Here is a 24,254-nt window from a genome sequence, read left to right as displayed (position 1 = left end):
TTTCTAATAAAAGTTTCAAGTCCAAGATTAAAACTTGGGTATTTAACCGCATGAAATTAGCAATGACAATAGCAGTCTTCAAAAGAACTGTATTTAAACTGGAAATCAAAATCGCAGCTACAGACTTTTAAAAACAACGGCAGTAAGATCATCTTTTAAAATTTATGGGTTGAAGCCAGGGTTTTTTATGGTTCCCTAAAGACTGGTACATTGAGGGCTCTCATGGTATTCTGAGACAGGGCCTGAAGAGGTGATTGGACCATTGGGGTACTGACTTCATCAATGGATTAGTCTATTGGTGGGTTCATGGCCAATGAACTATTAGGAGGTGGGGCTTAATGGGAATAAGTAGGTCATTGGGGGCGTGGCATGCCTCAGAGTGTGTATTGTGTCTTCACACTCTCTTCTTTGCTATTTCCCTCTCACTGTGATTCCTGGCTGCTATGAGTTGAATAACTCTCCTTAGCCAAGCCCTTCTGACATGATGTTTCTACTTGGATGCTGAATACTTTGAAATCTTGGGCCAAGCTAAACTGCTCCCCCTTTAAATTGTGGATGTCAGGTATTTTGCCCCAGCAATGGGAAAGCTGACTAACCAAAGATATTCAGAGAAGAATTTCTATCTTTAAATAAAATGGAAGATAATGACCCTGGTGGCAGTAAAACTACCCAAAAATGTGCTGATTTATTATATTCATCCCATATTTCAATTTATTATTGTAAAGTTGCCATTAAATGGTTACTGTAACCATCCTCTCCCCATTTTACAGGTAACAAAACTGAGTCACAAAAAACCTAAGTAGACTGCCAAGGTCAGTCATAGTGAATAACTGGATTGAGATGGGAACCAAAGTTTTCTTGGGCTCTACACTGAAGCGTATCAGTCCTTCCTGGCATGCTTGAATTTCTAAAGTAAAAAGAAATTTGAAGGAAATAAATAATGAAATGTAGAGGATATAAAAACAGACCAAATAATAAAAATAGGAATGAAAAAGTAACAAAAGCAGAAACAAATCCACTGGAAAGCAAGCAAAAAGAAGAGTAGATGGGCCATTTGAAAGGGCCATTAAAACAAATGTCCTTCCAGGAAGCTACAACGACACAAAGAGAGGGGCAGGCAAGAGAAAGTAACCCTCTGGTGCCAAGAAGTGAGGAACTAGACAAGCATTTCATAGAAAATATTTAAAATTGCATGTCTCTGATGGGCCACTCTGCACTAGCGAGTTCAAAAATCTGGGTGTAAGACCAGTTTGATGACCAGGTCAGTGGTCCGAATTAACAAAGAAAAAGATTCTAGTCAAAAATTGAACAAACCGGTAATCGAGGAAGTCACAGAAAAAGTGGCAAGGAGCCACCTAAATGTGATGCCAGGTCGGAAAGATAATTGATAGATTATTTTAAGTATTTTTTGGGGGGAGGCTAGATATCTTTTAATGATGAAATTATTCAAGAAAGTAGGAAGAAAGATCTGATTTTTCTGTTTCTTTTACAACACCAGCAAAACCCAAGACACTGCCCGGTGAGTCGGCAGGGTGCCTCTATTTGTGGATATGAGGTAGTGATGCTAAACAGAGTCCTGGCAAGCTCGCAGGGCTCTACGGGAGCAGGTGTCTCTGTGGCTGAAGGCGAACTGTACAGCTTCCACCCCAATCAAAAGAGGAAAGATAGACCACAGTGCGATAAGCGGAAAGGCTTTCAATAAACAGCCGCCAGTTTGTGGTGTGGAAGCCTCTCAAGTTAAACTTAGTGACATATATTTTCTTAATATGATAAAAACCATTTTAATCTTAATGTGGTAGTCAATATCCTACTTAGCAGAAAACGGGGAATTTATTAATATCTGGAAAAAGACATCCAAACCCTGCATTGTCTCACAACTTACTAACATTCTGGAAACTCTAGTCAGCAAAATTAAAAAAAAAATAACATAAGCGGTAGAAATGTTTTTAAGGGAAGCCTGTCCATGTTCCGAGATCACATGATTAGAAGCTCAACGTATGGAATAACTGTTAGAACTAAATGAGAGCTATAGAAGATCTATAAGCTTTCCGGTTATGAAATAAATGTGCAAAAGTCATGACTTCATATAAACAACTAGAAAATATATTTTACCAATGACTTAATTCAAAATATGAAACAAAAGTGTCCAGGGACTGAATCCTCTCAGAGCTCCCGGCCAGAAGCCTGTGGGGCCCACCTGGTAGGTAGTACTGAACCACCTTCTGGGCCTGGCCAGTCCCTGCAGCTGCTCACCCTTCTGTCTGTGACTTGTGTCCTTCCTTCTGTGGTCCCAAGAGGACCAGTACGCTTCTCCTGGTGATATGGGGACAGGAGAGTCCTTCGATGTCATCTGCCTCCATTCCGCCACCACTGCAAGTGTCCCTGTGCTGTGCCAAGGCCCGGCCAGCTCTGGTGACACAAAGATAATGAGCTGGAGTTACTTTCCCCTGAAGAGAACAGGGCAGAGGAGGAAATACATCATGAATAAAACCAGCTCCAACATAGCCCAGTCACTTGGCCAGAAGGGAAACTGAGGCTCACGGGTACCACATGGTCTCCCAGCCTATGTGCAAAGCAGGTACTGATGTCCCCCTGTTACCTCACAGAACCCTTCTGGGGGCACACCGGGGGTGGAGAGCTACACTCTGCCCTTCTCTGTCACCGGGTCACTCTTCAGTTCTAAACCTGACTGTTCCCCGCGCCACAGTAACAAACGTGTCTCTGAGCTCAGACACCTGGAAAAGTCAGGCATGTGCAACATATATGAGTGACTGGCTTCTCTTCACCTCGTGGGCAGTGACTCCTGGGAGAGATGTGCAGAATGAGAGGTGTCCGGTCCCTAGAGAAGGGCAGCTCTGCCCTGTGTGAGGACAAGGGGGAGCTGCACAAGTGGGGAGAGCCAAAGTGCAGAGGGGAGGGAGGAAGAGGCAGGAGAAAGGAAGAGAAGGGGAGGAGGAGGAGAAGGAGGAAAAGCAGGAAGAGAAGCTTCCTGGTCACTCCCCACTTCCCCCGAGGAAGCTCGCAAACCCCTCCTGAGGGCAGTGGCGTCCCCTCCTCTGTGCTGGCCCTTCCTGGTTCTAGGTGCCCTGGGGCAGTATCCTGGGTGATGGGGTTGGGCTGCCTTTCAGCTCTGGCACCAGGCAGGCGGTGACACCCAGTAGGCTGAGCTCCATGGTGGCTTGGGAGATCTCCAGAAAGGTGATTTCTGAAGAGAGCAGGTCCTCTGCCGCTTCAGCCATGGATAGACATGGTGCCCCCAGGTGCTGTGTTCCCAGGAGGCCTGCGGGGCCCGTGCTGCATGTGGGGATCAGTCAAGGACAGAGAGACTCTGGCCAGTGCTTGGAAGTGTTGGCAGAGCTTGGGGCTCAGCCGGGAAAAGTGAGTGAGTCCAGCCTCGCAGAGGGAGCAGGGTGTGGCAGTGTCCTGGGCATGGTTGCTGAGACTAAGCAGGGCCATGTGCTACTGCCCTGTGTTTTCAATTACTGTCTCTGTCTTTCCCACTTTGTGTTGGCCTGGGGGTTGGCAGCCACCTCAGGGCCCAGCCTGGCTTCCCTGCTGCAGCCTTTGCGGGTGGCTCTTCCTCTCCAGCTCTGGCGGCAAGGCTTGCTCTGTAAACCAACCTTCTTCTCCCTGGGGAATGGTCCCCTCTGCCCTGTGGCCGTGGAAGTGGTGGCTACCTCCAGAAAAGCTGATTGGAAACACCTGATGGTGCTCACCAGCCTCGCATGCTAGCGGTCACAGGGGTCACTGCTTCCACGGGGGAACCGGTCCCTTGTTTGTTTGAATCTTCCCTACAGCTCATCCCTAGGAATAGCACTCTGTCTAGTTCTGGGACCACTGATGCCCCACCAAGACAGCAGCTGGGGCAGAGGAGGTTGGGTTTGCAGTCCAGCAGTCCACGGGAACTGTGGCCACGGGCAGTGCTTGGTGGAACAAGAACAGGAGATCCTGGTCCAGAGAGGGGTGAGACGGGGAGAACTGAAGCTCTCACCAGGGATCATGCCTCTCTCTTAGGCTTGGAGTGGGATAAAAAGCACTCAACAGCTCTCTTGGCCTTGTTTGTCATCATTTTCCATTCCTTATGCCAGCTACATCAGAAGGAAGAACCATGATTCCACTGTCCTTAAAAACAAAAAAGAGATCCATTGCTTTATATAACTGAACAGATGTGGTTCAGGCACAGCTGCATCTAGGTGCTCATTTAATAACATGTGAACTCTGTCTCTGTCATGGTTTGTCTCTGTGTCTCTATGAGTTATCCTCTTCTTTCTCCCCACCCCAGTGAGTTCCATACTTCCTGTGTGGAGCTGTCAAGCCATTCTCTTCACCTGGTGACTCTCAGCAACTCATATTTACACACCCCTTGTTTACTACTACAGGAAGGTTTTCCCACAGAGCAACACACACACACACACACACACACACACACACACACACACTTCTTTTCCCCCAGGTTCTGGGAGGCTGTGGGCATCTTCCAGGCTCGGGCACTACTCCCAGTGGGAACTGAGTGTGCAGAGTGGCAGGAGTGCGGGCAGAGAGGCTGCGGGCAGTGAGGATGTGAAAGGTGACCCCTGAAAGCCAAAGCTTCCAGTGAAGAAGAATACTGCCCCAAGTAGAGTGTCTGTGTATCCCAGCGGTGTTGGGCACCGGCACCCGCTTCCCAACACACCCGCAAGCACACCTGGCCCTCTGGAGGTTGGGCTCACTTGCTGGAATTCATCTGAGGCCGAAGTGGAGGAGAAAGAAGTGGCCTGGCTGGGCAGGAGGGTGGTGGGGGAGCCAGTGGGAGGCTGAGGAGGGAGGGATTGGCGCTGCCAACCAACAGGGACCTGAGGCAGACAGCATCCCATTTGTAAGACCGAATAAGCCCTGGTGTAGTGTGTTTCCCACCAGTGACAGCTTCAGCATAGAGACAAAGTGAGGTGACAAGAGGGGGCCGTAATTCATGATAGTGGAGGGCCCAGGCCCCACAAGGATTGCCGGGGAACTCTTGCCTCCTCTAACTGAGTTGTCTGCCTCCTAGCTGTCTGAGTTTTCTGGAAGGGGGTTGGTATCGGCTGACCCTAGACCAGGGAGGCTGTGGGCCTCATGGGGAGCAGTCTGGGACCCCTCAGCCTGGAGAGTTTAGTCCTGGGATTGAGAATGGAGCAGGAGTCCTGAGTGGCCCTGCTGGGCGGGGTGTGACCTTGGGGCCCTGGAAGGCAAGTACAGCCAAGTCTGCCTCCCCCACTGTGCTCCTCCAGCTGCCTGGGTATTGGGTGGGACCCCAGCCGCCCAGGTTCTGGGCTCTTGGGAGGATGTAAGTTAGAGCTGTCCTGAGGTTCTAGGGTCTCCATGGAGGTCAAAGGGGCACTGGGAGGAGTAAGAGGGGCTGTGTGGGTGTAGGCATAGTCCTCCCCGCCCCTCCTGTCTGCTCTCTAGGCTAAGCTCCCCTCAGGCTTTGCTTGAAGATTGGCTTCCAAGTTGAAACATCAAAGTGCTGGATGCAGTGACCCCAGAACTCTCTCCTGAGATGCTGATTATGTCTTCCAGTGCATTGGGTTCATACATCCTTCCCCATGCTTCAGGTTCCCTACCTGCAGCCTGAGGCCTGGGACAACAGACCTGCTGCGCCTAGTCTCTATGAGCCTGAAGTACAGGGTTGTGGACCAGCTGGTGTAACTAAGTCCCACGTGGCAGCAGGCTGGAAGGGCTCGGATCCTGGAGGATGATCTGCCCATCAGTTCTGCTTCCTGGGCACCAGTACGCAGCCCAGTTCCTGGACTCGGTCCTGCCCCACTGTCCTGCAGCAAGTCACAGCACTTCTTCCCATTTCCTCCTCTCCAGGCACTCATGAAGTGGTGGCTAAGCCCAGTTCAGCTGCCACCCGTCTGCCCAGGGCCAGAGACCAGGAAAGGAGGAAGGGCAGCTTCACTTCCTCTCTGAGGATGGAGCCCCACAGCCGTTCTGCAAAGAGCCGAAAATCCACCAAGTTCCGGGCCATCTCTCGCTCCCTGATCCTCTGTAATGCCAGGATGGCGGACGACAGCTCCAGCCCGGATGAGAAGTACCCTGAGCCCTTTGAGATTCCACTCAGCCAGGGAAAGGAGGGGAGTTTCCACTCTGCTGTGCAGCTGGCAGATACGTCGGAGGCTGCACTGGCCTCAGAGGCTGCTCAATTCCAAGCAGTTGGGAGTGATCGTGGCAAAAACAGCAGGAAGATGTTCTTCATGAAGGTATGCCCAAGGTTTGCGGGGCTGCGGAGCCTGTGGTTAGTGTTGGAGCTGTTAAAAGTCTTTAAGTCATGTATTCAAAGGCCAGGAAGCCAAGGAATTCTAATTCTATATGACAGCAAGGAAAAAGTCAAGGCAAGGCCTCCTGGAATGGTCACAAAGAGCGTGGTAGCGAATTAGGCTCAGCCACCACTTTTGTTTGAGAAATGCTGCCAAGCACTGTGTCTGTCCAAGATACACCAAGCCTAGATCCCTGCTGGGAGAAGCCAGGTGCAGGGATTTGTACAGTGGGAAGCTCTCGTCCTGAGAAGCACAATGGGCCCATAGTGAGTGGTCAGTTTACATCTGTCCTGAGGGCTTCAGACCCAGGGATGAGGGTGAGGCTCCTCCAGTGCCAACTCCAACACAAGTGAGGATATGGAAGGTGACAAGTGAAGCTGTGAAGTGGAAAGGGGATGAGGTGGTGTTCGGGAACTTGCCAGAATCTAGAGTGCCTTCTCTTGGGTCGGGTCATATTTCCCATTGTTACTGAAATGACACTGCAGGGGTGTGTGGGATCCAGACAGTCACTCCCTGCAGAGCCCCATGCTTTGTGCCTTCTGTGGAGGAGGGGGTCTCTAGGCCCAAGCCCAGGGACAGTGCTGTGCACACAGGGATGGGCTAGGTCCTTTTGGTGGTCATGCGACTATGACCAGCAGGCAGCACTGAGAAAGAAAGGGTCTAGGACCTTTGATCAGCTGGTCTCCTTCAGGAGGAGGCCACTGGTTGCCATGAAAACAGCATCAGGTAACATGACACAGCACATGGAAGGAAGGCCTGCTGGTCTGCAGAGCCAGTCACCACATTCCCCCAAAATAAGACCTAGCCAGAAAATACAGATCAGCCTTGGAAACTAGAGAGTGAAAATGCCTGCCCAATCAGCTCATCTTGGCCACTCTTGCCATCACTACTCTTTTGCTTGGTGGTGGCACTGTAAGGCAGGGAAAGCCGGGATGGGGCTGGCATTTCTGGTCTCTGGTCTTCAAGGCTGATTATTTTTCAGGTAGGTCTTATTTTGGGGGAAGAAGGCAGCATCCTTAAGGTCCAGATTCAGGCTTCTCTGTCACTCACAGTGTGACTCCTACTGATACACCATGGACTTACCTGCTGGAGTAGGAGAAGGCAGCATCCTCATGGCCTGGGGAAGGCTGGCCAGCACTAGGTGACCCCAAATGACGGCACACAGACACAGTTGGCCACAGGAGAGTCATATTTATGAATGGTGATAGGAAAGCCACTGGAGGAGCTCAGATGGGTGAGTGCCAGTCCTTTCAGGATCCCAGTCGGTGCTTGAGTAGGCTTGCATCTCCTGAGCACCCAGCGTGTGTCAGTCACTGAGGCAGCAAACCCACCTCTCAAAGAACTTGCACATAACAGAGTAAAAAATGCCCTGCAAGAGGGTGGGGACAGCCAATGCCTGAGGCAAAAACACGCACATAAGGGTGGGGTATTTGCTTACCAAGCCCAGAGGGGGAGTCAAGCAGACCTGTTCCTGCCCTCCGCACCTTCTGCTCTGGCCAGGAGGTACAGATCTTAGGGGCCACAAATGACATACATCAAATAATGTGAGGCCAGGAGGAAGCAGGAAGCAAGAAGAGGGGGTGCAGAGCGAGGGGGAGCAAGCTTCACATTTCCCATCTCTCTGTGACCCTGAGGTGCTGCTTGCTGTGACTTAAATCACAATTCTTACGTCATTTTCCTTGGTCCCCCAAGGTCCGAAGAAGAAGACGGTTGTAGCAGTTTTGGTGGACACTATGGCACAGGCTTTAGGAGTTCGGTCTCCTTCCTCTGATGGTCTGGCTTGGAGTCTAGCTCCTGCTCGTGTGACTGGGACTATTCACTTTAGTTTCTGCGCCACACTTTTCTCAAAACTAAAGTGAGAAAGTTAATAATAGTGTAAACTTCACTGGGGTACTATGAAGAGAAGGCTGTGACAGTCACACGAGAAACCCTACTTGCTCCAGAACAGCCCACATAGTGATTGCTTGGGAAATGATTACTTTTATTTTTAAGTATCCAAACACTGATTCAGAATAAATAAACATTTAATGAGAGCAGTAGCTTTTGTGGAGCCCCATCTGTGTGCCAGGCTCAGAGGCTAAGTAAGGGTGAAGCCAGGACCATCAGGTGACTCTAGAGGTACCAGTGTGGGAGCGGAGGTGTCAGCCTGCACATCAGCTCGGGAGATGGCACCCTGGGGTTGTGTTTGTGGGGAGCAGGATGCTCCAGAGTCGGGAGAGTGTGGCCACGCACAAGGGGCCCATGCCTCGCCTGGAGGGGAGGTAGACAGAAGCAGCTGGAGGGATGGGGCTAAGTCAAGTTTGAGGCCAAAGTGACCTGGGGCAGTGGTGCTCAGCGTGGGCCTCAGGTCTTTTGTTTCTTTGAAAGCAGCAGGTGATTCTTAAAGGGCCACTAGTGACCTGTGCAATGTCCACTACTGCGGTGTCCAGTGTCTGAGCAGATATTGTGGTCAGGATTTCAGGTCAGAGTGGTCAAAGGGCACAGCTGGTATCAATGTCCTTTTTGGAGGCACTCAGAGTCACGCAACCCCTCCTCCTTCCGGGCAGGGGCTCTCAGGTTCCTGCCCAGCTGGACCCCTCCTCGCGCCAACCTGGGCGGCCCTGCAGTCGGGCGTGACTCGGTTGGCCCAGACAGACTCAGCAGTCTCCAGCACTGCCATGGTTACACGGTTTCAAAACAACATCTGGAGTGAGGCCCTGTGACATCAGCCTGTATTCCAGAAACGCCTAACTTGAAAATTACAGAAGAGGAAGTTGTATAAACATTCAGCCTGAAAAGAAACGGCCTTGTAGGGCTGATGGTGCTGGGCAAATGCCATGAATACAGAGCCCGAAACCTGAGCCTGAGATCCTGTCAGGCTCTCCCTGGGGGAAGAGGGCTTTGACCTTTGGGGGGACCCACCTGGTAGCCAGCTAGCGGCCAGGCTCCCGAAGGCACAGCTTCCATGGGCGCATGTGGGAGGAGGGATAAACTGCCTCCAGCCTTTCTTAAGCAGAAAAGGGATTTTCAATGCCTTTAAGCCCAATGCTGAGCCCAAGGGGAAGGACACACTGCTGGGCAGAAGCAGGGCTCCCCAGCCCTCTCCTCTGGGCCCTTTCTCTCTCTTCCCCATCTCTTTATCTCTTCAGACCTGTTTTGAGCTGTGCTCTGGGGATAAAGAAACAAATCTGGTGCTGGACCTGCAGGGAGCTTGCTGTCCAGAGGAGCTGAATGAACAAGATCTGCCCTCCCCAAGCTATGGTTTTGCCAGTCAGTTTCACGAGGAGGAGATCCATGCCCATGTTCTGGGGTGTGGAATTATGTCCCCCGGGTAGACCCCAGGCTACTGGCTGGCCTGTTTTCTGTCACTGTAACAGAGAAATGGAGATGGGGTAGTTTATAAAGAGGAGAAGGTCGGCTCACTGCTGTGCGGTCCGGGAAGGCCAAGGGCACAGTTTTTGTCCTGTAGGGTGACTGGGGGGAGGCAAAGGAGTGTGCACCTGTATAGGGGCAGAAGAGACAGGTGAAAGGAGCGGACCGGGTTTGTAATCAACTTCTGCTGGAACTGGCCAGCTCTGGGGTGAACGCTACCCCAAGCCAGCTTCGCAGCACCGGGAACTCAGGTTCTCATTCGTAAACTTGGGGAGCACATTCCAGCCATGGCAGTTGCTTTGCCTTTCTGAGAGCACTGGGTGAAGTTAGGATTTAAGCTCTTGGAACCTGCCAAGGAGGGTTCAGCTAAGTTATGATGCAATGGGAGCATCTCAGAAATGGGCCAGAAAGCTGGGGTCAGGCCCTGCTCACGGTCACCTTTGCCCATCTCTGCAGAAGGAGAGCTGGAAGGGCCAGCAATGTGGGAGCCACAGTGTGGAGGTGGAGCTGCAGACTGGTGCAGCCTGGAGCCAGCTGCTGCTTGTGGTCTTTCCTGGGGCCGTGCCCTTGTCCATGGCCAGTAGGTCCTCGCTATAGGCCAGAGGCCACCTGGTTTGGCATGGGGTCCATTTCTGGTTTCACTATTCAGACCCATCAGCACACAGTTTTACATATGGTAGCCATATACAAGACTTTAAATGTCTGGCCATTTAGGCTTTTCAAACTACCCTTGGTTATATTGTTGGAATTTTTGCTGGAACTGCACTGACTATAGATCCACTTGAAGAAGGCTGACATCTTTATAGCATTGGATCTTCCCACCCATTACATGCTACCATGGATTTGTCTGGTTTATTTTTCAGCATACCTGATGATTGACGCTTAAAAATTATTATAGCTCTATTTTTCCCTTCCCCCTCTATTTCACTGGTTAGGGCCTCCAGGGAAATGATGAATAGAAATGGTGAGAACAAGTGTCTTTTTCTCATTCTTGGTGTCAAGAAGAAAATCTCATTATTGTTATATCAATAAGTTTTCTGTAATTTTTTGTTTTTGTTTTAGATATTCTTTATTAACACAAAGGTGCTTCCCTTATTTACAATCAGAAAAGCAATTTTTCTTTCCCACCCACAATAAATTTTTAAATTTTAGGAGTTATTTTTCTACATCTATTGAGATGGTTGTGTGAATTTTTCTGTTTTATTCTTACTTAATGTGGTGAATTATAGTAGTTGGCCTTTTTGATGCCAACACAGCGTTGCATTACTGGAATAAACTTAAGTATTATTCATATACTATCACTCTGGATTTCATATGCTAAATTTTGATTGCTGCCTTTTGTGTTTATGAGAGAAATTAACTGATGTGATATCTTTGATTTCTCATCTGATGGGCATTCTGAACTTTCCATTCAATGGAATAGTTTGGGTAACATCGATGCTATATTTTTATTTTGCTTTTTTCTCTTAATATAAAAATGGTTTGAAGAATTTAAATCTGAGCTATGTGGACCTAGAGATTTCTTTGTGGGAGGTTTTCAATTACCACTGAATCTATTTAATAGATGTAGGATGATTTGGATTTTCAGTTTCTTTTGGTATCAGTTTTGTTCTTATGACATTGTTCTGAATTTTCAAATTTATTAGCATAAAGTTATCAGAAAAATCTTGTTATAGTTTATCTAAACTTTGAGATAATTATGCTTACAAGAAGTTTTAATATTATATACCATTTCTCAGCTTCCACATTTTGCAAAAATTCCAGCACAGTATCACAACCAGCGTATTGATACTGATATCATCCAAGGTTTTACAGATTCCTTCAGTTACACTCAGTTGTGTCTGTGTGTTACTTTGTAGATATAGTAATGATGCCTATTGTTCACTTGTAATATTGTTACTTTATATTTCATTTCTCTTTTAATTTGTCATATTTATCACTTTTATGTCTTCTCAATGAACAATCTTTTGATTTTGTTGAATTTTCTCTATTATGATTTTTCTACTTAATCTTTGCTCTTTATTATTCCTTTTTTCTATATTCTTCAGGTTTAATTATCTGTTTTTATTTAGTTTTTGAGATGAAAACTTGGATAATTGACTTTCATCTTTTTAAATAAATGCATTAAGGCAACACATTTTTCTCTAAGATAGTAGTTTCATCCACAAATTTTGAATTGGAATACTTTCATTATCTTGTATAGATATTTACTTTTTATTGTGATTTCATGTATGAGTTTGTTTAGAAATCTACTGTTTAACTTCCAGGTGATCAAGGATTTTCCAATGTGATTTTTCTTTTTCTCACTCTGTTTTTATTAATTCTTAGATTAATCATTCTGTAATAAGAATGAGAGCATATTGTGAATGATATTAATTCTTTCAAATTTGCTGAGATAGAATATTACTTCTGTATGCTGTGCTCTGTGTTTGCACAGCAGATCAAGTCTGATAATCCTGGTTCTTGGGGCTTTATCTTTCTCAACTCTATCTTTCTATTATTTACTTAAGGAAGTAGGTCAGTCTCCCATCATGAGTGTAGATTATCTGTCCATTTACCTCTTCAGTTCTGTCATCTTTTGCTTTATATATTTTGAAACTTTACTTTTATGTGCACAGACTTCTATAGATTTTTGTATTACTCTAGTGACTTAGTGGTGCTAGAATTGTGAAATTTCTCTTGTTTTCTAGTGGTGATTTTTGCTGAAAGTTATATGATGTTAGTATAGCTTCCCCTAATATTTTTTGGATAGTGCTTGCATGGTGTCTCCTCTACCCCCTTTATCTTCAATGTGTGTTCACACATTTAAGACAAATTTCATGCAAGCAGCACATATTTATCTTTCTTATGTCTTATAGTCTTTGTCTTATAATTGTGGACTTTGACACAATTATACTTAATGTAATTTCAGATGTAGTTGGATCTATCTAGTCTCTTACTTGGTTTCCAGTAGGCTCAAGTATTTTATATTCTGTTTTCTCTTTCATCTTGGCCACTTTGGATTAATATATTTCTAAGTACTCTGATTCTCTTTTTTTTTTTTTTTTAAATCAGTACCAGGGATCGAACTCCAGACTGTGTGCTTGCAAGGTAGGCGCTTATGTCGCTGAGCTAAACCCCCAGCCCAGTACTCTGATTATCTTTTGATTAAAGTTTTCTACAGTTATTTTTATTAAGGAAAGGTAAAAATATATTCTTTTTTTTTTTTTTTTTTTGTCATTTTCCTTCTTATTGGTACCGGGGATTGAACTCACGACTGCCTGCTTGCAAGGCAGGCGCTTATGCTGCTGAGCTAAATCCCCAGCCCCCTAAAAATATATTCTTAACAATAGTCTTTTATACCGTTCCCAGACGATGTTAAGAACTTAGAATATGCAACTCTATTTACTTTTTCCCACTTTTTAAAAGAATTATCATGCATTTTAATTCTATATATACTTAAAAACTGAAGACCATCTCATATGCTGTGGTCAGCATTCAGTCTCTTTAATTCGTTTGTTGACCTTCCTATCACCTTCCATTCCTTCTGAATTCCTTCCTCCACCCCATGTGGTTCCCTCTGACTGGAATAGGCTGGCCTCCAATGTGAGCAGCCCTGGGGCCCAGTTCCTGGTGAGATGGACTTGCCAAGTGCCTCAATATTTCAAAAATCAAAGTAAAACTGTGTTTGTAGCTTGTGTTCTGTCTGCTCAGCTTGGAAATGTAGCTTCATGAGAATTTTCAGGCCAAGCTTATTTGGTTCCTGGACCTCATGGAACACATCTTGGAGGGGACAGGGAGGACCATACCCAGCCTGGGCTGGTGGCCTCCACAGCAACTTTTCCCTCTGCACTGCCCATCATCTCTGGGTGCCTTATCTGCACACACGGGGCACCTGTACCCTCACCTGGCAGACGGCTGTCCTGATTGCTGGACAGCACAAGACCTGAGTTGGAATGGAGAACAAGCTCCCCTGAGGACTCAGATGCCTTCCACCAACATTTGTGTCTCAGCCTCTCTCCCCTGGATATTAGCGGGTCACTAACAAGCCAGCAGGCCTGTGTTCACTCATGTTGTGTGATTCTGTGGAACCCAGAGCTTGACGAGAAGGGGAACTGGCCAACAGTAACTGCTCTATAAATACTTGTGGGGAGAGTGATTGCATACGTGGGTAGAATGAGGCCACCCATAAGGCACAGTCTATCGACACGGTCCAAACTTGAGTCAGTCTTCTGAACCCATGCTGGTTTACCTTGAACGTTCATTTGGGCATTGACTGGGACATGGAGTCACTGGGTGCTCTACCTGGGAGAAGAGCAGCAGTGGATGAGCCCCGACGTGTGTGGGAGGCCTCCCCTGGAGCTGCCCTTGTGGAAGGATGCAGAATGCTTTTATCTATAAGAAAAATCCCTCTTTTCTTAAAAAATTCAAAATATTGGTTGAGCTAAGTCACCGCTCATGCAGAGTGACTCAGTCTGTGACGAGGTCAGATCTATGCCATGTGCTGTGGGTGGAGAGAGAGTGGCCAGGGCCTCCCATTCTGCTGCCTGTGAGCAGCCCAGCTTGCGGCTTTGTGGCCCAGGATTCCTTGGCAAGTGGGAAACCCAATCCTTTGGCTGCTTGCCTCTTCCTGCCACAGGAGAGCAGCCCTTGGCAGGGTGGTGTGGGCTCAGAACCCCCAAGAAGCCCGGGCATCAGGAGGCAAAGCTGGGCTGCCACATACATGTATGGCAGTGCTCACTGTCCCCCAATTCCACATGATTTCTATTTGCTGCTTTCAATGCCAGGGGATATCTGGAGCTATTTTGCTAGCAGCTGGTCTTATGTGTTGGTTATTTGAATCTCAGTGAACCTCAAGACATCCTTTCGTTAGTAAAAAGGGATTTGGTAGAAAGAAGGAGAATAGTGGGAAATGAACAGAATTAACAAACCATCTGTGCTGTTTCTCCACATTGCCCTTCATCTGAACCTCACAGCCAAGCTAGGGTTCTCCACATCTCTGCACACAGACCCCGAGCCTTGTCCTTGCTGTGGCCTCTGCCTGGGACATTTTCCTCACACTCTCCTTCATCACCCATGCTCGAATCATGTCCTAAGGCTCAGCTAAGTGGAGCATCTGCCATTGAAGCTCGTCCTAATTTTCTTCCTTTTCTCACACCCTTAGTTTCTATCATTCCTATTTGAAACAGCAAACAATAAAAAATTCTATGTTTCCACCACATACTGGTTTCTGGACTAACTCTAGGTTGGAAGAATTGATCTATCAATCTGTGCTTCCACCACTAGCTTAGGACAGTGCAAAAATGTTTAAGGCTCCATGAGATTCCATCTGCCACATGACTAGATTGTAATTTATTGTCCTAAGATCATTTAAAAATATTTTATTGAACATTGAGCATATAAAATAAATTTACAAGATGTATATATATTCTAAAAAATAAAAGTATCATATTTACCTAGGTATCAGTCATCAAGCTTAAAAAAAAACTTAACGAACCTTGAGGTATGAGTTGAGTGCAGAGGTGATGGCTGCCCTTCACTTTGAGGGTCATTCCTGTTTTCCTGGGTAGTTTACTATATCCATTTGCATAACTGAATCTTTGTTTAGTTCTGCTTATTTCTAATTAATATTTGGATGACATTTTTACCCTTTTTACTTTCAAGTTATCTATGTTATGTTTCTCATGATCTTGTTGTAAATAGCATCTAGCTGGATCTAAAATTTTATGCACTCTACCATCTCTATATTTTAATTGGAGTATTTATACCATTTATGTTTAAAGGATAATTGATAAGTTAGGATCCCTGTTTTTGCATGTCTTTATCTCTTGTTCCTCCATTTATTTTTTGCTGTTCTTTAGATTAGTTGATGACTTTTTAAGTGTTCACTTTGATTTATTTTTAATTCTTTTTTCTCTTCTTTTCCTTCTTTTTTTTCTAATTCTTTCTGAATGTAACTGTTTTGCACGGTGGTTGGTGTATGTATTCCTAGTTACGCACATAACTCATCACGTGGCCTGTTGACACTGGCCTTTTACATGTTGAGTAAAGTGTAGAAAACTTACTCATATTTGTTTCCTTCCACCGTCCTCATTTCTTAAATACTCTCACTTGAAGCACTTCTGTATTGACTGAGGCTGCAGCAGGCGTCATGATAACTTTTGCTTCCATCATGAAATGTAGTTAAATCCTTGGGGGAAAGATAATCTGCTTTCGTAGCTTCTGCTTTTGTGCATTTTAACTGTTCTTGTTTCCTTTCTGAAGGTTTCGGCTATTTTATCACCTTCTGTTTGGAAAGCTTATTTTTGTCATTCTTTGACAGAGATCTGTCAGTGATGACTTCTTAGTTTTGTTTGCCAAAGAATGTCTTTATTTTCCTTCACTTTTGAAATGTAGTCATAACCCGTATAGGAGGTATGGTTGACACAAGTTTTCTTTCACTTAAAAATATGTTGTCCCTTTTTTCCTGCTTTCCATGTTTTCAGGTGTGACATATATGGTTGCTTGAATTGATAGTTCTTTCTAGATATCTTGTCAACACTTTTCTTGGTTTTCAAGAATTTTGTCCCAATTTTCATAAGTTTAATTTTGACATCTTGATGATTTTTTTGGGGTTTATTGTATTTGATTCTATCATCTCTGTTTCTTTTCAAAAACATCCATTTCTTTGTTGATACTTTCTTTTTTTTAATTTTATTTAAGGAGAAAAAGAAAAAAAGCAGAGAAAGGGTATAAGTTATACAGATTTACAGAAAAAAAATAAACAGTAAGAAATCACTAGTTAATGGATTACATATTGTCATCTTAGAAATAATTGTTCAAGTTACAAAATTAAAGCTTATAAAGTGGACATTCCAACAGTGAGACTGCAAACAGTTCTGTTCAATAATCCAACAAAACTCAGTGATATCATTATCTATCTTATATACTTAAAAAGACATGCAGTTATATCATTTAGAGCACTTTCTTTTCTTCTCTTTTGTACAATGACAATTACACATTTTGGGTTTTGTTGCTCCCACAGTTCTTATTACTTTTTTGGAAGAGAGTAGAACCAAATGTGACATAACAGAACAGAGTCAGTCAAATCAAAAGGGTGGACATAATAGATAATGTAAAAGCATAATACAAGGTGATCAACAATGGTTACTATAATGCCTCCCGCTATCTCTAATAGAGTTGCCTATATCATCAGTTATAATAAAATTGAACAAAAGAGTAAAGAACAAAACCGACAGAACCAAAACATTGGAGACATTATAGGTCTTCAAAAGTAGATAATAGTCAACCAGAATGGGCGTCATAATAAATCCCACTATCTTCACAGCTGTTGCCTAAACTTTCAAACCTGGTACTATCAAGCAAAACAGAATAGAGCGACATCAGTCAAAACAAGATGGTGAGAGCAATACAGGGCTTTAAATCAAGATAATGTAAAGTCAAAGTGGGTTACTATAATATATCCTGCTATTTTTATTTATTTTTCCCTTAATTAAAAGGATAAAAATAAAAAAGTAAATAATAAAGTGGAGATTGAGATAAAAGAGGGCATAACAGCAAAACAGTGCAGATCAAAACATAACCATTTAAGCAAAATAGTGTTTCACCACAAGATAATCCCGACATAAAAGTAGTTACCATATTGTCTCTTTCCTTGAAATCTTTGAGTATAACTTCGTATACTGTAGCATCAAATATATCAAAACAATGTAAAACCATTTAAGAGAATGACAGTATTACAGGGTATTTAGAATCAACTAACAGAAAATGAACTTTGTTGATACTTCCTAAAATTTGCTTTGTTTCCGCAGAATTTTCAAATGATTTCTAAAGCATTTTGATGATTGCTGCTTTAAGATCTTGTCAGATAATTTCTAACATTTGATTCATCTTAACGTTAACATCAGTTGATCATGTTTTCTCATTTGAATTCTGGGTTCCTGGTTCATAACATTACTCATGACTTTTAACTGCATCTTGGACATTTTGGTTATTGGTAGGAGAGTTTTGATCTGATTTAAATCTTTAAGCCAATAAGCAACCTTTTGTGTAGGTGTGGCATAGAAGTCTGGTCTACCCTTATGAACATTTCTTGTAACCACATTTTAGGTTTCAGAATCTCAGCATGACCACTTTGGTCAGCATTATTCTTCTGGAACTCTTGGAGCCCTGTCTCACCTCTGCACCCTAGGTAAGAAGATCTTCCCTGGTTTCCTGGGGTCAGTGGTAATCATCTGTCCCCACCCTTTTGTGTGCAGGGTAGGAAAATCAAGTTTTGGGAGAGGGGATGCTGCCTGCAGGGGGCCACCTTCTGTGTCCTGTCACAGAGTGGGGCCACATTGGCCTATCCTGTGCTCTGCACAGTAGTGTGTTAGCCCACACTCTGGGGCCCTGGTCATGTTGCAGAGGCTGGCCTCTTTCCAGGACTCTGTTGAGCTTCCCTCTTACCTGGACTCTTCTTGTTTTTGACTGGCTTCTCTTTTGTTTGCCCATTGGCAGTTCTGGTTTGTAGGGCTCACTTGCACCCTGTCCAGGGTGTACAGTAGATAGAAAGACAACCCCACGACTCACCACAGTCTTGTTAAGTCCTGAGGTCTCTAGTCAGTTCTTTCTGACTTGCAGAATCCCGTTATTGTTGCCTGTTGAGCAATTTCCAAGGTTCAACAGGGAGGAGAGAAGCTTCTGTGATCTTATCACGGAACTGGAAGTCTCTGTTCTGCTGACTTTGGGACATGACGTGAATGCAATTATGCAGCGATTCCACTTCGGTGAACTTGCTCCTGTTACTCAATGTCGTGTTCCAGGAACTCATTCATGCGATTTTGCTGCAGAGCGTCACTGATTTTTACTACTCTGTGGTATCTCACTGTGTGCATGCCGTGCTAGTTACTTAACCATTCTGCTATTGGTGGACCTTTGGGAGAGCTCATTTCTCTCTCCTGCTGAAGTTGTCCTGTGTGCACCACCAGGGCACTGTGCTATTTCAGCAGAGTGAATCCTGGGTGTGGCCATCTTCCGGGGTTCCAGTGAAAGCCAAGTTCTTTCTAGAAGTGGTTGTGTCAAACAATCCTTCCATCAGCTGGTAGACATTTCTTAAATCATCCTTCTTCTTCCTCTTTTCCTCTTCCTCTTCTTCCTCTTCCTCTTCCTCTTTGTCTTCTTCCTCTCCCCCTTCTCCTTCTTTGACTGGGTCTCACTGTGGAGTTCAGGCTGTCCTTGAACTGACTGTATAGCCCAGACTGGCCTTGAATTCCCAGCGATCTTCTGCCTTGTTCTCTCAAGTGCTGGGACCCTCTCAAGTGCACCACGGAGCCCCACTGCTCATCAGTTCTTGATACTGTATTTTGAATGTTTTCCCATGTGGGGCAGACTATTGATTTCTTTTTCATTTTAGTTGGAATCTGCATTTTCAGTTATTAATAAAGATTCACACATTTTTGTGTTTATGAAATTTTAAAATTTCCTTTGTTTTATGCCCATTTGAACAATTAAATTTTTTTCAAGAAAATTTTTTTCTTCTGGTTGCTAGTCTTTTTTTGTTTTCCCAGATTCACTATCTTCTTCCAATTTTTAACATCTCACTTGATTCTAACTGATGGATAGTCCTTAATGTGAAATTTATCAATCATTTCATTAATCGTTTCTGCATTTTGTGTCTTACTTAAAAATTGTGATTTTTTTCCCCCAAGGTAATAAACATATTCTATTATAGTGATTATTCCATTGTTTTGGGACATCTTACAGATGTGCATTTTTATTTATGTTTTTAACCCAACTGGAATTGATAGGCATGGTTGTTTTTTCCACATGGGAACCAGTTTCTTGAGGATTCTATATTGAGCTGCCCATCTTCCATCATGAGCTGAAGAGTCATTTCTATCACAGTTCACTTATCTCTTATGAATATAAAGCAATCTCTATGCTCCTGAGCCTATTCTGTTGATCAATTTTTTACTCTCATGCCAATATTCTACTGTTTCAGTCACTTACTTTAAAATAACTTACTTTTTAAATGGAAAGAGAGAAGAGGAAAGGGAAAGACAGTGGCCATAAAAGGAAATTAAGATATATTATGTCCATGGACATAAATAAAAAATGTAAACATTGTGTACTGCAAACATGGGCTAATAAAATAAATAAATGCAAATAACTATCATTTCTTATATGAAAATTTCCCCCTTTACCCTTATCTATGTTTTCTTATTTGAAGTGTTTTGCACCTTGATAAAAATTTAAGGACAGACTTGTGATCTTCTAAAAAAAAAAACCCTTGAAATTTTGCTTATTACTACATTAAATAAATTTGTAAGTAAATTTGGGGCACAGTTGATATCTATTGACACTACTCTCATTTTCATATACATCGCATATAAAAACTCCATTATTCAGACTTGTTTAATGTCTTTAAGTAAGTTTTGTTTTTTCCAGAAAGGGCACATTTATCTTTTACTAGGTGGGGTCCTAGAAGTGTTAGCTTTTCGTCACTTTGATCAGATGCCTGAGGAAGTCAAGTTAACGTAGGAAAGTGTTATTTTGGCTCATAGTTTCATAGGCGTCAGTCCATGGTTGATCACACCATTGACTGTAGGTCTGTGGTAGGGCAGGAACATCATGGAAGGGCCGTGAAGGAAAGCTGTTCAACTCATGGCATCCTGGGAGCAGCGAAGGGAGTGGTGAGACAGGGAGGGGTAGGGGTGAGACACAGTCCCCAGGGTCACCCTCCCATGAGTCACTCCCTTCAACCAGGCCAAACTTGCAAAGTTTCCATTCCTTCCATTTATGCCATCAAATTACAATCTCATCCATGGATTAATCCAGTGATACAGTTAGAGCCTTCATTATCCAGGTACCTAAAGCCTTGCCTCTGAACACAGGAGACTTCTGGGGAGGCATTCTGCTTCTATATCATTGCACCTGACCTTGTTTGCTTTCTGATATAATTGTGTTGTCTTTTCATAATTCTATTTTTTAACTGTTATCTGATGATGTCTGGAATGCAACTTTTAAGCATTTTATTTTTTTAATAGATTCCTCCAAAGTTATGAGAAAATAATACAACAATTTGTACATCATTCCACCCGGTTTTCTACCATAGTACATCTTACAATACCACTGTATAATATTTTCTTAAAAGTATTAACATTTCTGCATTAAGATGAAGAACTTGCACTTATATTTTGTTTATCATGTGTCTTAGTTACTTCTTTTCTAATTCTTGAGACAAAATACACAACACCTGAAGTCAAAGGAGAAAAGGTTAATTTTGTCTCACAGTTTGTAGAGGTTTCAGTCCATAATCAGTGATATGAAGAGGACTATTACAGAGAAAGTAGGAGACAGCAAAAGATAAGCAGCAACAGCAAGTGACAGCAGCAACCCTCTTTCTGCCCCTTATATTGATTCCGTCCAGGCTACCTGACCTTAGGGTGGGCAGCACTCATACCCAAGGATGAGACACTTTAACCCCAGCCCTTAACCTTAGCACTGCATCTTTAAGAAGAGCATAACACTGGATGCCACAAACCGGACCCTTATTTTTCTATTGTAAATTTTACTTTAGCCTAATAGTAGCTAGCTGTGCACCTTTGCCTGAGGGATACAGGAAGAAATCTTTGTGTTTACCCACTTGGTATAATGAGAGGCAAGGTGTGCAAAAGTGTCAAACCAGGATTTTCACTGATCTTATGCTCCACCTAACAGGTTTAGTGAACGTTTACCCGAGCATCACAGGGTGTAATACACCCACACCACTCTAGGATTTGTTGTTTTTAAAATAGATTTCTTTTGATTTTTCTGATAAAAGTAGTTTAATTTCATACAATGACACATGAAACCCCAATCTGCAAGTTTTGGAGGTCAAAAGTAAATCTTTAGATTACTCATGCATGGATGATGAAGATGATCCATTATGCCAAAATGCGTGTTTTCATAACAGAAGAGTGGTGCGGGTGGATGCTGATGCTGCTGATGCTGATGACGTGACTTTGATGTTCACCATGTGAGCCAAAGCTGCTGTGACAGTGAAATGGAGTAATAATCAACTGATACAAATACAGAGAATGCAGACCTCCTTGATTCAGACGTCACAGAAAATGTGAATACATACTTGAAATGAGTTGAGATGTTGCAAAAGGATCCCACAGTCAAATGGAATGACCCAGTATTAGAACTAGGTCTGAAAATATAGTGAGGCAGAGGTGAAAAATATTAGACAGAATGCCAGCTCTGCCATTCAGTGTTGGAAATGACAGCAGATGAAATGCTACAAGATGCTGTGAAACACACAAAGGATTAAATGCAGGTAAAATGTTCTGTATGTACTTATAGCCATGTTCAAAAATGTTTGTTATGACATCACAGCTTAATGTAGGAAACTGAAAGCATTCATAAGTATGCTGTACTTAGTAGGAATTTTTCATGATGATTACAGTAATGTAAAATACTTGGAAAAATGATGAGTCAAAATGTGGCAAAAATTTTTGCCTTTATAGCTGCAAAGACTTATATGTCCTGATGGAATGTGACATTTGACAATTGGTTTACCAGTTTCCAATTAATGTTACATGTGCTACTAGAGCATAAGTTGGTCACTACAGGAACAAAGAAGAAATTCCAAATGAAATGTTGCAATTTCAAAACAGAGAAATGTGTAGTACAGTCTTTGGATCTCAGAAACATTTACACTGGCATTTTGTATGGCAAAGAAAGATAAACCAAGGGCGGGATATAGCTCAGTGGCACAGTGCTTGCTTGGCAAGCACACAGTTATGAGTTCTGTTTCTGATACAGAAAGAAAGAAAGAAAGAAAGAAAGAAAAAACTGGTACTGCTCATGTCAACATTGTACCACGATAGAAATATTAATAGAAGGAACTTGAAAAAACAGAAGCCTGAGTTGAAAACATTCCACAACATAAAAAAAGGCATAGGGGTGTTAAATAGCTGACTATATCAATGTTTTTGGATCATTGAACACAGCTGTTTGCAGTCTCCCTGTTCGAATGTCCACCTTGTATTCTTTGATACTGTGATTTGAGCAACTATTTTCAAGATGATAATAAGTAATCTACTAACAAAAAAAAAATAAAAAAGGCAGAGTAGATATTGTTGATGAATCACTCAACAACTATGATGTCACTTGAAACACAAAGCACTGGCCAATGGCTGTGATTCACTTTATCCTAAACATGTGTGGCATGTATAGTTTGACAGTTTACAAAGAAAATAGCAAGTCCAAAATACCATGGAGTACGGACCAGGGATATAGCTCAGCAGCACAAGTGCCTGACTGGCAAACGCAAGCTCCTGAGTTTGATTCCTGGTACCAAAAAAAGAAAAGTAATCAAAATACCATGGAGAAATTTTCTTAGAGGATTGGGACTGGAACTCATAAGAGATCACTTACAGGAAAGGAAAAGCAAAATGTTCCTTCCCAAGGAACTATGCAAAAAAAAATTGTGGGCCACATTGGTAAGCTGACAGGTGAAAAGGCAGGGACAGTGTCCCAGAGCCTACTGTGACAACAGAAAAACAAAAAGGGAAACTGTGCCCTACAAGAAAGTGCAAGAGAGGAAAACAAAGTGTATGTACTATCAGTGTAAGTGATACTTGTGTGTGGAACATGCGATTTTTGTGTGACAGTTAAAGCAAAAGTGCGATTTTTGTATGACAGTTAAAGCAAAAGATATTTATTGTAGAGTTCTATTGGTATTTTCATTGTAGGTCACATAGGGTTTTTATTTTTGATGTTCTCTCTTAGATTTTACAAATAAACAGTTGATGGGAAAATGTTGTCATCTACGTTACACACTCACTATACATTTGATATTTTATTTTATTGTAATCTTATCAATAAAGTTCATGTTGTAAAATATAGAAGAAGCTCCTGACAAGACAGGCTGAGAAGAGAGGTGACAAGAATGGCCTGCCACATAGGAAAAGGAAGTTAAGCATGTGTGGGATGTGAAAGCAGTGTGCGTGGAACATGCGGTTGTCATGTGTGAAAACTGTCTTGGGTGTGACAGTTGAAGCAGAGATTATTTCTGTGATAGACTTTTGTGTTTACATTATAGCTCACATAGGTTTTTATTTTTTATTTTAAGGAGGGTAAAATTAAACACAACAAAACAGAACATAAGAAAGCAATGTAAGAGACATGAATTTCAAAGCAAGACAATCAGAGATCTTCACTATCTATCATACTGTCTCTTGTTTTCTTCCAATAGTTGTCCATATCTTCACATACAGTGAATTCATACAAAACAACATAGTGTAAAACTGATTCGAACAGGATGAAAAAGGCATTTTAGGTCTTCAAGACCAGACAATGGCTGTCATAGTGTCTTTCATTCTCTTCAAACTAGCGTCATGTATGTTGAAATTAAAGAAAAGAAAACAAAACAGACTAAAATCACTCTGAACAAAGAATAACAGTATTGCTGGATTTCACATCATGATGCTACAGAATCAGCACTGGGTACCTTAGTGTCTCTTTTTCTTCAAAGTAGTTGTTCATTTCATCATGCGTTATATAATCAGTTCTTATAAACTGTTTATAAGTTCTATGCATGCATAGGTCTCTACATGTATAGCTATCCTTTCTGTATTATAGGGAAACAAAGCAAGACAAAAACACAACAAATTCCTAGAA

At 43.1% G+C, this 24,254-nt stretch overlaps 1 protein-coding gene across 2 annotated transcripts in view; it reads left to right on the top strand.

Annotated features, from left to right (window-relative positions):
- The window catches only part of Il16 (interleukin 16), a 98,138-nt gene that overhangs the window by 13,992 nt on the left and 59,892 nt on the right, over nucleotides 1-24,254 (top strand). For both annotated transcript variants that reach the window (XM_013158856.3, XM_063250116.1), the window contains exon 2: nucleotides 5,830-6,218. In XM_013158856.3, coding sequence (XP_013014310.3) covers nucleotides 5,830-6,218 — 389 coding nt within the window. The remainder of the gene's footprint in view (nucleotides 1-5,829; nucleotides 6,219-24,254) is intronic.

This window comes from Cavia porcellus, unplaced genomic scaffold, assembly GCF_034190915.1.
Source record: "Cavia porcellus strain 051 isolate PalLab524CR breed Dunkin Hartley unplaced genomic scaffold, mCavPor4.1 scaffold_6, whole genome shotgun sequence".
Lineage (NCBI taxonomy): Eukaryota > Metazoa > Chordata > Mammalia > Rodentia > Caviidae > Cavia > Cavia porcellus.
The sequence above is the reverse complement of the archived record's forward strand: the minus strand, read 5'-3'. Positions and strand labels throughout refer to the sequence as shown.